Source organism: Biomphalaria glabrata, chromosome 16 (assembly GCF_947242115.1).
Source record: "Biomphalaria glabrata chromosome 16, xgBioGlab47.1, whole genome shotgun sequence".
NCBI classification, from domain to species: Eukaryota; Metazoa; Mollusca; class Gastropoda; family Planorbidae; genus Biomphalaria; species Biomphalaria glabrata.
Window position 1 is genome coordinate 9,616,422 of NC_074726.1, and position 15,473 is coordinate 9,631,894.

Genomic DNA, 15,473 nt, shown 5'->3' on the forward strand with positions numbered 1-15,473 from the left:
TTGTGAAGGAAGGATATATATCGGAAGTCATTTTGGGAATATTGTTGTAATTACGAAAATGAACGATCGGGTAAAGACTCAATCCGAAGAGTTGCTTTTTCGTTCTGTCAGTTCTCAATGTAATTGTACATGGCGATTTGAATAGAAAGTCCCCCCAACAGTAGGCCTATAGAAAACCACAGCTCACGTCTTAACGTTTTACATTGCTTCTTTCGAGTAAAACTATTGGGCTATTGTTGTAATTACGAAAATGAACGATCAGATAAAGACTACTAATCTGAAGAGTTGCTTTAGTGTTCTGTTAGTTGTAAATGTAATTGCACATGGCGATTAAATATAAAGTCTCTTAAGTCCTCCTACAGTCTAGACCAACATCCGTCTTATAGTTTTACAATCCATCTTTTGCGTAAAACTATTGTAGGCCTACTATTATTGGCTTGGAAGAAAGTCTTTGCAGTCTTACTTCTCAGATGGTTATGTTCAGACATTTAATTATGGAATTAGTATATATTTATTATGGCTTTAGTACGAAACATCAAGTGACGCAAATCTCTACGTTATAGGGTAAAATAGGCACTTTGTGACAAAGTAAAATGGCAAATTTTTTCTTAATAGACTTAAAATCATTGCATTAGTTTTCTAAAGAAACGTTTCCGTGGGGCACCTCTGTTACGCCGAAAAATATGTTCGTCCCCCATACGGGATACGTGCCCTGCCTAGCCTGACTGTGGGACTATAAGAAGTTCATAACGGCTTTTGTCATCCATCCATCCATCCCAGTGGTGCTACAGCCCGTGGAGGGATATGGCCTGCTTTTACAGATCTCTCCATTCAGATCTCTCCTGGGCCTTCCGTCAACACGCCCTAATTCCAAGCTTTTTACGGAGGTTTATAATTAAATCAAAAGAGGCTGCAGCGTACGCAAACTCGTTGACCGCTAGATTGATATCATGTTTAGTGTGAGCAAGTAAGGCGCAGAGAAGCTGTGTTATGACCATTTCCTTTGTTTTGGTACAGGACAGTAGACACCGAAGCATGAACACATGGTAATAATTCACCAGCAAAATAATAATAATAATAAGGCTTGTCTTCGAGTCCGAAAATTAATGAGGATTGCAGCTGTGACCTACATATTTTGCCACATACAGGGAAAAAGCATAACCATTGTCCGCGGTGATCGATTAAGATTTTCTTTTAGCGTCTGCGTCTGTCCTCGGCAGCAGATTTTATTTTGGTCTCAAATGTGTATCCGCGGCCTTTGTATAGATGGAATTCTTTAAGTCCGACAGTTACGCTGGACAGAGCAGTATCCTGTATGGGAGACGAATCTCAGACGAACGTATGCCAAAGGCAGTCTTTTTTGGTGAGCTAAAAAGTGGTCGACGTAACACCGTAACGCCTAAAATACCAGTTTAGGCGCCAACTTGCCTTAGCTGACATAGAAGATAGCACAGAACGAGACAGCTGGAGGTCACCAGCAAAATAAACAACAATGTAAAAGGTATCTACACCACTCTACGCAATTAAAGAGTAAACAATTTATTAAGCACTTAAAACACAATAACTAATCATACATCGGCACATTTAATTTCATTACTTTTCTTTCATAGTTCTATAATAAATCAATCTACAGTAAGATGGTGCGCAAATGTTTAATTAGGTCTATTGATTCTTTAAAACTTGTTCTTGTTTGCAAAGAAATATTTTAGTGTACTGCGATAAGCCTAGTGACGTAAGCAGCGTTTTTCCCGTTTACGTCATGGAAAATTTTCATTCATAAAACATTCTAGCCAAAATTAATTTTTCGATAATGAGGCATTTTCAAACCGATATAACGGTCGACCTCGAGTTTTCCCGATGTGGCCAATGAGTTGAGAATTTTTTTCTCACTAATATGCACATACCTTGAAATTTTAAAGAAAATCGTTAGAGCCGTTTTTGAAATAAAATTTATATATATATATATATATATATATATATATACATACATACAAGAATTGCCTACTCAAGAGTATAGGATTTATATATAATATCAGGTGACCGAGCCTCGCTCGGATGAATAATTTGTTAAGGAAGGATATATACCCGAAGTCATTTTGAGAATATTTTTGTACCAGGTGGCCGAACCTCGCTTTGTTAAATAATTTCGGAAGGTTATATACCCGAAGTCATTTTGGGAATATTCTTGTAATTACGAAAATGAACGATCGGATAAAGACTACTAATCTGAAGAGTTGTTTTAGTGTTCTGTTAGTTCTAATTGTAGGCCTAATTGTACATGTCGATTAAATTTAAAGTCTTTTAAGTCCTCCTACAGTCTAGACAAACTACAGCTCACGTCCGTCTTATAGTTTTACAATCCATCTTTTGTGTAAAACTATTGTAGGTTTACTATTATTGGCTTGGAAGAAAGTCTTTGCAATGTAACTTCTCTACGTTATAGGGTAAAACATGCCCTTAGTGACAAAGTAAAATGGCGCATTTTTTCTTATTAGACTTAAATCATGGCATTAGTTCTCTAAAGAAACGTTTCCGTGGGGCACCTCTGTTACGCCAAACAATATGCTCGTTACCCATACGGGATACGTGCCCTGCCCAGCCTGACTTTCGGACTATAGGAAGTTCATACCGGCTTTTGCCATCCATCCATCCTTGTGGTACTATGGCCTGCTTTTACGCATCCATCCATTCATATCTCTCCTGGCCCTAACTCCAAGCTTTTTACCGAGGTTTATAGTTAAATCAAAAGAGGCTGCAGTGTACTCAAACTCGTTGACCGCTGGATGGATATCATGTTTAGTGTGAGCAAGTAAGGCGTAGAGAAGCTGTGTTATGACCAGTTCCTTTGTTTTGGTACAGGAGAGGTAGATACTGAAGCATGAACATGGTAATAATTCACCAGCAAAATAATAATAATAATAAGGCTTGTCTTAGAGTCCGAAAATTAATGAGGATTGCAGCTGTGACCTACATATCTTGCCACATCCAGGGCAAGCATAACCATTGTCCGCGATGCTCGATTAAGATTTTCTTTTAGCGTCTGCGTCTGTCCTCGGCAGCAAATTTTCTTTTGGTCTCAAATGTGTATCCGCGGCCTTTGTATAGAGGGAATTCTTTAAGTCCGACAGTTACGCTGGACAGAGCAGTATCCTGTATGGGAGACGAATCTTAGACGAACGCATGCCAAAGGCAGTGTTTTTTTGGTGAGCTAAAAAGTGGTCGACGTAACACCGAAACCCTTAAAAGACCAGCTTATGGCGCAAACTTGACTTAGCTGACATAGAAGAGAGCACATGGTTGCATGCAACCTCAGAACGAGACAGCTGGAGGTCTCCAGCAAAATAAACAACAAAGTAAAAGGTATCTACACCGCTCTACACAATTAAAGTGTAAACAACTTATTAAGCACTTAAAACACAATAACTAATCATATATCGGCACATTTAATTTCATTACTTTTCTTTCATAGTTCTATAATAAATCAATCTACAGTAAGATGGTGCGCAAATGTTTAATTAGGTCTATTGATCCTTTAAAACTTGTTCTTGTTTGCAAAGAAATATTTTAGTGTACTGCGGTAAGCCTAGTGACGTAAGCAGCGTTTTTCCCGTTTACGTCATGGAAAATTTTCATTCATAAAACATTCTAGCCAAAACTAATTTTTCGATAATGAGGCATTTTCAAACCGATATAACGGTCGACCTCGAGTTTTCCCGATGTGGCCAATGAGTTGAGAATTTTTTTCTCACTAATATGCACATACCTTGAAATTTTAAAGAAAATCGTTAGAGCCGTTTTTGAAATAAAATTTATATATATATATATATATATATATAAATATATATACATACATACAGGAATTGCTCGCTTAAGAGTATAGGATATATATATATATATATATATATAAATTTTATTTCGAAAACGTCTCCAACGATTTTCTTTAAAAGTTCACGGTATGTGCATAATAGTGAGAAAAAAATTCTCAACTCATTGGCCACATCGGGAAAACTCGAGGTCGACCGTTATATCGGTTTGAAAATGGCTCATTGTCGAAAAATTTATTTTGGCTAGAATGTTTTATGAATGAAATTTTCTGTATGACGTCATTGAGAAAAAAAACTTGACACCTCTTACGTCACTAGGCTCACAGCAGTACACTAAGACATTTCTTCGCAAACAAGAAAAAGTTTTAATGATTCAATTGGCGTAATTAAACATTTGCGCACCATCTTATTGTAGATTGATCCATTAGGAAACTATGGAAGAAAAATAATGAAATTAAATGTCTTAATATAAGATTAGTTATTGTGTTTTAAAGGCTTTATAAATTGCTTTTACTTTGTTTGTTATTATTTTGCTGGTGAATTATTGCAATGTGTTTAAGCTTCGAAGTCTGCTGTCCAATACCAAAACATAGGAAATGGTCATAACACAGCATATCTATGTCTTACTTGCACAATCAGGGCCGGCCCTAACATTAGCGGAAATGTGAGGATTGCGCGCGGACCAGTAAGGGTAGAGATAAAGATAATAAGTGAAAATAAAGATTTTGTATTAGAAAATAAATTCGTATTTGCATTACATTTTTATTAAATGAAAGCTGACGATGCCGTTTTTTTATATCACGCGTAGGACTGGCGTTTACCATTATTGATTGACACCCCAAAGTGACAATTTTGTCTTTTTAAGGACATTTTTGTGAGTTTCAGGAGATTTCCAGGAGCTCCTTGAAAACAAGGAGACCACGGGAACCCTATTATAAATTATAATGGTTTAATTTAATAATTTACACCTAGAATTAGAGCGGGGCTTTTGAACCTTCGGGGTCCACCACTGTGACAGCATAAGTCTAGGGCTGGCCCTGATGATATCCAGCTCGCGGTCAACGAATTTTCATCACGCTGCTGCCTTTTTTTTTATTTGTTAACCTATAAACGTCGGTAAAACAGAAGTCATGTTCCAAAAGTCACCCAATAAAACCTACTCAGTCCAAAGATCACTGCGCATAGACATCCCTTAAAGTGGTAGATAACTTCACATTATCTGGGAAGCATTGTATCAATTGGCGCATTGCTTTAAAGAGAGGTTGATATGTGATCATGGATAGTCGTGCTTTTGGACGCCTCCAAGCGAGAGTGTGGCGAAATAAATTGCTCCGCCTGTCTACAAAAATCAGTGTCAACCAGTATTCTCTCAACCCCTCTATGTGGATCTGAGACATGAGTACTTTATAGAAAGCAACTAACACTTCTTGAACGACTTCACCAAAGACCACAATACAAACAGCGATATTCTTGCAAAATGGTATGAAATTCGAGTCCGAAGATAAGTAAGGAATGCAGTATTTCCCTGTGCTGTGCAGCCCCAACTGTGACCTACATATTTTGCCACATCCAGGGCAAGCATAACCATTGTCCGCAGGTGGCCGATTTAGATTTTCTTTTCGCCGTCTGCGTTTGTTCTCGGCAGCGGATTTTCTTTTGGTCTCAAATGTGTATCCCGCGGCCTTCGTGAGAGACCTCCAGCTGTCTTGTTCGGAGGCCGCATAGAACCAGGTGCTCTCTTCTATGTCAGCCAAGAAAAGTTGACGACTAAGCTGGTCTTTGAAGAATTTCCGTGGGGCGCCTCTGTTGCGTCGACCACTTTTTAGCTCACAAAAAAAGACTGCCTTTGGCATTCGTTCGTCTCCCATACCGGATACGTGCCCTAACCAGTGCAACTGTCGGACCATAAGAAATACTGTCCATACCGGCGTTGGAAAGGACATGGCTGTTTGTAGTGCAGTCCTGCCACCGTATGTCCATGATGGAGCGCAAGCATCTTTGGTGAAAGCACTCAAGAAGTCTTAGTTGTTTTCTGTAAAGTGTCCATGTCTCAGAGCCATAAGGAATATATTAATTGCAATATTAAATGTCAGAAAGTAACCATTTTAGAAGTAACACTGCAAAGACTTTCTTCCAAGCCTATTATAGCCCAATAGCTTTACGCGAAAGAAGCAATGTAAAACGTTAAGACGTGAGCTGTGGTTTTCTATAGGCCTACTGTTGGGGGGACTTTCTGTTTTAATCGCCATGTACAATTACATTGAGAACTGACAGAACGAAAAAGCAACTCTTCGGATTGATAGTCTTTACCCGATCGTTCATTTTCGTAATTACAATATTTCCAGAATGACTTCGGGTATATACCCTTAACTAATTATTCATCCGAGCGAGGCTCGGTCACCTGATATTGAATAATTATACAATTAACTCTATCCGAGAATGGGAAGTTTGAGAAAACACATTATATAGCGCCTATACTACCCCTCCACTCCACCCCCTGAGCTAGCCAGGAAAACCAGTGACTTGGCTGAATTTAAGTCATTGGTTAATATGCATGACTAAATGCATGACGCGTAGGACGTAATCATCTTCTTTTTTGAAGTAACGTCTGTATTATATAAGATAAGATAAGATAATACTATTTTAATGACTTTACCTCAAGTTTCAGACTTTTCATTCCTTTCTGTCAGGGTGGTGCCTTGTCTCGTCTGCCCAGGCGTCTATTACATATAGATTATTGGCTAAACATAATGGCACGCCTTAGTCACAATGTGAGCTATACGATCCGGGCTCACGCTGCCCACAACCAAATACGGAGCATACACAACGGCCCAGGATAATCCATACAAAACCAATTGTCTAGGCTCAGATCAAGCTTGACCACCCCAGAATCCCACAATATAGGGTAGCCTATACAAATACATGAATGTTAACACAATATAGGATAGATGGATAAATAAATATTAATACTATATGACGTTTACATAACTCAATATTGGTGACATGAGCACGCACGAATGTTAAAATGGATATGGAGTATTGAGGTACATGGATGTTAACTTATCATGAGACACAATAGTACATGAATGTTAACTTTATATGGGGCATATAAACACATGAATGTTAACTTAATATGGGGTATATAAATACATGAATGTTAACACAAAAAGCAATCATATAGTTAATGTTATGTTTACTCTGATGTTTAAATGAACTATTGATCTGCTATTCTACAGTGTTCATCATGTGTTGGAGTCCTTTCTTCCTGTATAATCTTTTTGACCTCTATGAGCTCATTCCCCCTAACGACTCCGTGGCCACCCTCTTTCAGTCGGCGGCCCCCCTTAACAGCGCAGCCAACCCGATCATCTACGGCATATTCAGCACCAGGATATGCAAAAACTTAAGGTAATACCAGGTAATGAGAAGATATTTAGGTGCATGTTTAACTTTTTTAATATCAGGTAATGAGAAGATATTTAGGTGCATGTTTAACTTTTTTAATATCAGGTAATGAGAAGATATTTAGGTACATGTTTAACTTTTTTAATATCAGGTAATGAGAAGATATTTAGGTGCATGTTTAACTTTTTTAATATCAGGTAATGAGAAGATATTTAGGTACATGCTTAACTTTTTTAATATCAGGTAATGAGAAGATATTTAGGTACATGTTTAACTTTTTTAATATCAGGTAATGAGAAGATATTTAGGTGCATGTTTAACTTTTTTAATATCAGGTAATGAGAAGATATTTAGGTGCATGTTTAACTTTTTTAATATCAGGCAATGAGAAGATATTTAGGTACATGTTTAACTTTTTTTAATATCAGGTAATGAGAAGATATTTAGGTACATGTTTAACTTTTTTAATTTCAGGTAATGAGAAGATATTTAGGTGCATGTTTAACTTTTTTAATATCAGGTAATGAGAAGATATTTAGGTACATGTTTAACTTTTTTAATATCAGGTAATGAGAAGATATTTAGGTGCATGTTTAACTTTTTTAATATCAGGTAATGAGAAGATATTTAGGTGCATGTTTAACTTTTTTAATATCAGGTAATGAGAAGATATTTAGGTGCATGTTTAACTTTTTTAATATCAGGTAATGAGAAGATATTTAGGTGCATGTTTAACTTTTTTAAATATCAGGTAATGAGAAGATATTTAGGTACATGTTTAACTTTTTTAATATCAGGCAATGAGAAGATATTTAGGTGCATGTTTAACTTTTTTTAATATCAGGTAATGAGAAGATATTTAGGTGCATGTTTAACTTTTTTTAATATCAGGTAATGAGAAGATATTTAGGTGCATGTTTAACTTTTTTTAATATCAGGTAATGAGAAGATATTTAGGTGCATGTTTAACTTTTTTTAATATCAGGTAATGAGAAGATATTTAGGTACATGTTTAACTTTTTTTAATATCAGGTAATGAGAAAATATTTAGGTGCGTGTTTAACTTTCCTCTTTCCAGAAGACGGACCCTTATCGCTTGGTCACCACCATTCCCTTTTTGAGATCTGAAAGAACATTAAAATTTAAATCTATATTATAAAGTAGAATGTGAGGGGTATGTATGGATGTATGTTACTTATAGACATCAAAACCGCTTGACCAATCTTGATAAAACTTGGCAGGAATGTTCCTTGGGTACCAACTTAGACCGTAGTGTATGTATTGTAGCCCTAAAACAAACTTAAGACCCTCAAAAAAAATAAAGTTGTCCGACTCTATTACAGCTATAGTATTTTATGGATCTAGGCCATGTCTACAATGTTGACATGAGAAAAGATAGAAAGGATTTAGACCTAGATCTAATTTTAAGAAATACACTTTGCGCAGATAGTTTTTTACTTTGACACATGAAAAGACAAAAGAAGATCCATTGATTTCATTATATAATAAAATTAACCTTCAATTTTGTGTTTCAAAAGCATTTTTTACATTAATTAGTTCCTTATATCTGTGATTACAGATTTCCTGACGAACATTCTTTCATTAGACAATTCAGTAATGAATCGCGTACTAAATATTAATTCGTTTAATTGTTTACTTTATAATCCCATCTCTAGATCTAAAACTCTAATTCAACTCTAAGATGATAAAACAGATAGTTTTATACGTTAACACATAAACATATTAATTAAAGTCCATTCATTTCATATTTTGATCAAATAAACATTCAAATTTGGTTTTCTAAAGCTACATCCGTTTACGAAAGCTGCGAACCCGAGTTAAAGGCCTAGATCTATATTCTTCATGAATCGCGAACTATAAATTATTTCGTTTTATTGTTACTTTATAATCCCATCCCTAGATCTAAAACTCTAATTCAACACTAAGATGATAAAACTTCTCTTCGCACAGATAGTCTTATACTTTAACACATAAACATATTAATTAAAGTCCATTCATTTCATATTTTGATCAAATAAACATTCAAATTTGGTTTTCTAAAGCTACATTCGTCTACGAAAGCTGCGAAGCCGAGTTGAGATAGGCCTAGATCTATATTCATTCATGACTCGCGTACTAAAAATTATTTCGTTTAATTGTTCACTTTATAATCCCATTTATTTAACAAAGCTATCGCTCTTTTCGTTTTTAATAGATAAGAATGTATCGACTTCGGGTAAACCATTTTCGCAAAACTAATTTTATTTTCGTAGCGAAAGAGAAATAACGTGAAAGGATCATTAGCTACGTTTAACATACATCTAAATCCAATCCACTAGATTATTCAAAAGCAAATGTTTTAATTTTAAAAAATGGATTTAAGCCTATTAGCTATTTTGATTTGATAGCTTCATTCACACTATTTTTACATTGACACATTCGCTTTACTTATAACATTATTATTTCGTTTAATTGTTCACTTTATAATCCCATTTATTTAACAAAGCTATCGCTCTTTTCGTTTTTAATAGATAAGAATGTATCGACTTCGGGTAAACCATTTTCGCAAAACTAATTTTATTTTCGTAGCGAAAGAGAAATAACGTGAAAGGATCATTAGCTACGTTTAACATACATCTAAATCCAATCCACTAGATTATTCAAAAGCAAATGTTTTAATTTAAAAAAATGGATTTAAGCCTATTAGCTATTTTGATTTGATAGCTTCATTCACACTATTTTTACATTGACACATTCGCTTTACTTATTACATTATTATTTCGTTTAATTGTTTACAAAACACTCTCAGTGACTATATCGACAGTAATGCGCAAATAAAGACCCGCGGGTCGCGGGTAACATATGTCTAGTAGTAAATAAAAGCACTATTTGCGGATTAATTTGTTAAGATTAGGTGTGAATGTAAGGCTTGCAGTGGTGCGCAGTTTTCCTTTAAGGTACAGACATTTAAAGAGCATGCAGTCAGTCAATAAGCAAAAAAGCTGGCTTAGAGAAGAAAAGTGTTTTTTTACCTGAGTCCTTATGTTTGGTATTATATTTGAAATTCTTTACTGTATTTTTGTCTTTTACTTCTGAAGCTTTAAATCTAAACTCTACAGTTCCACGCTAAGAGGATTCATTTTAATCTAAAGTTTTCAGATGGACGTGTTGCTGTCACGCTCTTAGAGTGAAACCTTATATGTCTGTCTTTGTATCAAGGATGTTGATCGCCATAACGAATTAACTGTTTATATGAAGTCAGTGTCTCTAGAAAGCTCTCATAAAACTAATGCGAACGCTCTCATACTAATGTGAACGCTCTCATACTAATGTGAACGCTCTCATACTAATGTGAACGCTCTCATACTAATGTGAACGCTCTCATACTAATGTGAACGCTCTCATACTAATGTGAACGCTCTCATACTAATGTGAACGCTCTCATACTAATGTGAACGCTCTCATACTAATGTGAACGCTCTCATACTAATGTGAACGCTCTCATACTAATGTGAACGCTCTCATACTAATGTGAACGCTCTCATACTTATGTTTCTTTTTTCTTTTCCAGACGTCTGCCTCTGCCTTCATTTCTACGCAGTCTCGCTTGTCATTGCCAGGATAATTTCTGCCGTAAGCGAAGTTTCCGGAGTCGTCAGCATCCTTACCTTACCAGTCAATTGACTGACCCGACGCAATCCACCATGGATGTCCACCGCCGCGTGGACCTTAGATCGCACTTATCGAAACGAGGCAGCCGCCTGGGCAAATGGACGGCATGCCTGGACGACGTGGACCTCATCGTGCTCCAAGAAGCTGAGCAGAAGCTCAAGAACTCGAAGTCTCAGAACAGCAAAGGAGCCGCCGCCATGGGGAAGAAAGGGGGACAACAATGCTGGGACCACGCTGTGGATGGAAATTACGAGTTAACCCCCTTGGCTCACAATGAAGTGACGCACAGGAAGGGCACTAGCGATGGAAGCGACGACTCGCCTCAGACAAGTGAAAGCAACGTAGTCAAGGGAAAAGACTACATCATTTATACCGAGGAAAATTTGGCATTCGCGAACTCATTGCCAAAGAAAAATGATAACAACTTTTTCATTAAAAACGATGTGAGAAATCCATGTAGTTTAGAGAGCTATTCTGTAAACAATCAAAGATTGTTCAAGAAAAACTCTTCGAAAGACGAAAGCATTGGCATTTGTGATTCAGGTTATCCTGCTAATAGAAGCGATAGCTCCTTAACAAAAAACAATGCCGTAAGTAATTTTTGTGAAATACAACGTGACGAGCATGGATTTAATGATGGAGGACAATCACATTTCGATATAGACGCCTCTTCTAATTCCCATAATGCCTCCTTCTCAGAATGCGCAGAAGTTTGCGCAGAGAGTGATCTTGTTTTCGCCGACGATGACTTAGATGGGCCTCTCGAAAACTGTCTGGACAGGTCGTGTTTAGCCACGAGGCGACCGTCTGGAGTACCATCCGTCCGGCGGAGACTGACATCAGACGACAATGTTGTCTTGAAGAACGCCACGTGCCAGTGGGCTTCCGTTGATGTCTCAGCAGACTAGAAAAGTTTTACGTGAAAAAAAAAAGCTTCCTGTTGAACTATTGGGTTGTTGTTTACCCTCTCACAACGAGACTCAAAACAGAAAAGTCATTTCTTGGTGGCCTCCTACACCCTGTTGGGAAACAACTTTCCTTATTTTTTGTTTTTGACGGATTACAATCCAGTTATTTGAGTATGTGAAACTATAGATCTAGTTCATTTTGTGTCAAATGCATGTGAAAACTTACGTACTGGTCAATTGGTCAGTGTGGTGTCACACCTGCAAATCATCCGAGGAATTCTCCTCCTACTGAAGTAAATTTAGTCATGTAATTTATTAACTTACCTTTGCAAATCAACCAAAGACAATCTAAAATCGCTTCCTTAATGCATTTCTCTTCCATGCTGCTTCAGAGTGTATCTCATTATTTCAATTATGTTTTCTTGGTTTAAAATTTGTAAACAAATGTTCAGCACACAGGGAGTGAAATTTTTTTAAAACTGAAGGCCACGAATTCAAATGGAATACAACCTAGCTTATAACTGTAAAAAATGCCCTATATTCTTCAGACTATAATATACTCTTTTTGTGACCATATGGTATAAAAGGTAAAGTTCCCCTTTCAGACATTGTGGTTTATAAGCAGATGATGTAAAGGTCATTTGTTTCTGTGGCCTACGGTTAATTAGGGTGTCATGTGGCCAGCACAACGGCCAACCGCCTTTACTTTTCACGCGACTCAGAGGCACCCGAAAATCCCGAAATTAAAAAGCCCAGTCTTCACCAGGATTCAGAAGCCAAACGCTTCACCGCTCAACCACCGCGCCTCTGCATGTATAATGTAAAGTAATTTGTTTGCCTGTTTCATTTTGTTGTTTCACTCAGGATAATAGTATCATTCGAAGTTTAATAATAATACCAATCATAAAAACAAGCAAAGGAAAAAGAATACTTTTCAAAAAAAAATAAATTCAAAGCTTATCTAAGCGAAAGAACCGCTTATTACTGCCTTTTATCTCAAGATGACAGGTTTTAGCTCCTTTTCTGCGATATAAAACAAAAATAAATTGATTACTACCAATTGATTAACTAATTTCTTTTATTGATTCGTGTGTTGTCATCACTTTGAATAATTATGAGAATGGGAAGTGGGAGAAAAACAAGTTCAAACTTTTTACCAAACAGATAGACAGATAGAGTGAGTTGATATAACCTTTGTAATTATTATTATATATCCTGAGTATGTAAAACATTAAACCCATTTGAGAGACATTTATCAAGGAGCTAGTTGAGGAATGTTGTTATTGTTGTTAGCCTCCTTCAGTCTTCAAGCGACTAGAGTTCGTCTCTTTAGAAATACAGACGTTCCGTCAAAAAAGAAGATGATTACGTCGTACCCGTGTGCTTGGGTCAATCTAGTCATAGAACATTAGCATAACACAAGTAGGCCTATAACATTAGCATAACACAAGTAGGCCTATAACATTAGCATAACACAAGTAGGCCTATAACATTAGCATAACACAAGTAGGCCTATAACATTAGCATAACACAAGTAGGCCTATAACATTAGCATAACTCAAGTAGGCCTATAACATTAGCATAACACAAGTAGGCCTATAACATTAGCATAACACAAGTAGGCCTATAACATTAGCATAACACAAGTAGACCTATAACATTAGCATAACACAAGTAGGCCTATAACATTAGCATAACACAAGTAGGCCTATAACATTAGCATAACACAAGTAGGCCAATAACATTAGCATAACACAAGTAGGCCTATAACATTAGCATAACACAAGTAGGCCTATAACATTAGCATAACACAAGTAGGCCTATAACATTAGCATAACACAAGTAGGCCTATAACATTAGCATAACACAAGTAGGCCTATAACATTAGCATAATATGTAGCATTGGTTCTGTGTAGCTCGTCTATCATAGCGACCTACAAGCCCTCTTTTGTTACATGGGGATGGAGCAACTATCAGGAAGGCTTAAGTGCTGTATTAAAAGGGCTCAGCGAACACAACTCAGATCTAGGATTTGATCATTTCTTGTCTACTTCGGGGATTGAACTTTAAGTCCCTCAGTTAGGTAGCGAAGTATTTGTAACACTCAACCTAATATCTCATATCACATATTAGTGTAATGAACTATACAGATAAACAAACTATGTTAATTAGCTAATTTGAATTTACTGTATAAGTTTTATGTATAACAATTCGAAAGGTTGGAGATGTGTTAAGCTCTGTTTTTTAAAAAGTAATTAATTAACGTTAACCGATTGTTTAATTGCTAAGGATCTGTTGATAGTAAATAGGATACCATAGAAACACAAATGTTGAATCTTTATATGAACGTGATACAACTTTTTAACACTGTGTTGTGTTTAACTACGTAAGAATAAACAACACAATAAGATACAAGTAATGAACACATTAGTTTTGACATTGAAACTAACCTTGTGTACTGGGACTCTTGCTGGTAGTGTCTGTAGAGTTGAAGTTTAATACAAATGTATTCTTAGATTGACACCTGGATACGAGGAGGACGTAATTGTCCTTAAGAAGGAACGTCTGTACTTCACCTATCCCTTAGTGACATAGTCTGTAGGACCGTTTGGGTTCCACACAAGATCTCTTGACCATCTTTCTCCATTCTCTTCATTCCTCTCTGTCTTTTGTGTTTGATAGAATCTCTTTCAATGACAGGTCAGTCGCTTTCTCTGTCTGCCTCTTCTTCTTTTCCCTTGTGCTGCTCACTGAAGGAATGTCTTTGCAAGCCCTGAGGACCTTGTAATACGACCATTGAGTTTGCGTTTTTTGACAGTAGTTAGCAGGTCATCGTGGTGTCCGGTCGCTCTGGTAACCCACTCTCTAATCTCTTCGTTTGTGATGCGGTCTTTGTATGTGATACCTAGGATCTTTCTGTATCTTCTCAATTCCATTGCTAGGATCCTCCTCTCTGCAGTCAGCGTCAAAGGTTCTCAAAGCATGACAAGATTATGGCCCAGGGTGAGTATGTCGAGGACTATGCCTTTGTCTTTCCAGTTTGTTTTCAAGTTTTACAAGTGCTGCCATGGACTTCCCAATTCTAGCCAGCAGCTCAAATTTGGTTCCTTCATCTGAAGCGATAGCTCCGAGATATTTGAAACTACTGACACCTGACAGATTTTCACCTCCAATGTATAAGATTAGAAGATAGAAAATCCTATTATTTCAATAAATATTAAAATCCTAGTTTTATATTTTTCTTTTTAATCACGGTGTTTGACGCAAGTAAATCCAAGAAATAGGTAACAACACAATTCTGATCACAACACTGTCTCTTCAAATAATGTCAAAAATATTGCTTGATATTTTGAGTGATTTGAGCTGCCTTGCCTTATTGGCAGATCCCTGAGTCATTCTGGATGTTAATTGTGTTGTGTATGTGATATGTGTTGAGGAAGTAAATCTGAATTATCGTTGTGCTAGTCTCACAATAAACTCGTAAAAAATGTCCATGATAGACTTTAAATCACGCTTTGAGATGAAGTGATTTTATACATTGTTAAGTTTTCCTCATATTATTTAATATATGCAGTAAGTAGCATGACATTGGCGGCGTGGTTCAGGTACATATAATTTAGGCTCCCCCTCTCCCTTTTGATTGTTGCACTTCCTCTTTGTGCTT

General features: G+C 36.6%; 1 protein-coding gene across 1 annotated transcript in view; it reads left to right on the forward strand.

Moving 5' to 3' along the window:
* LOC106079581 (cardioacceleratory peptide receptor-like) overlaps nt 1–12,271 on the forward strand; it is a 100,304-nt gene extending 88,033 nt beyond the window's left edge. Inside the window, exons 7-8 of the mRNA XM_056014641.1 lie at nt 7,061–7,232; nt 10,801–12,271. Of these exons, the coding sequence (XP_055870616.1) occupies nt 7,061–7,232; nt 10,801–11,809 (1,181 nt within the window). The 3' untranslated portion in view covers nt 11,810–12,271. The remainder of the gene's footprint in view (nt 1–7,060; nt 7,233–10,800) is intronic.
* Nucleotides 12,272–15,473: the final 3,202 nt, after the last annotated feature.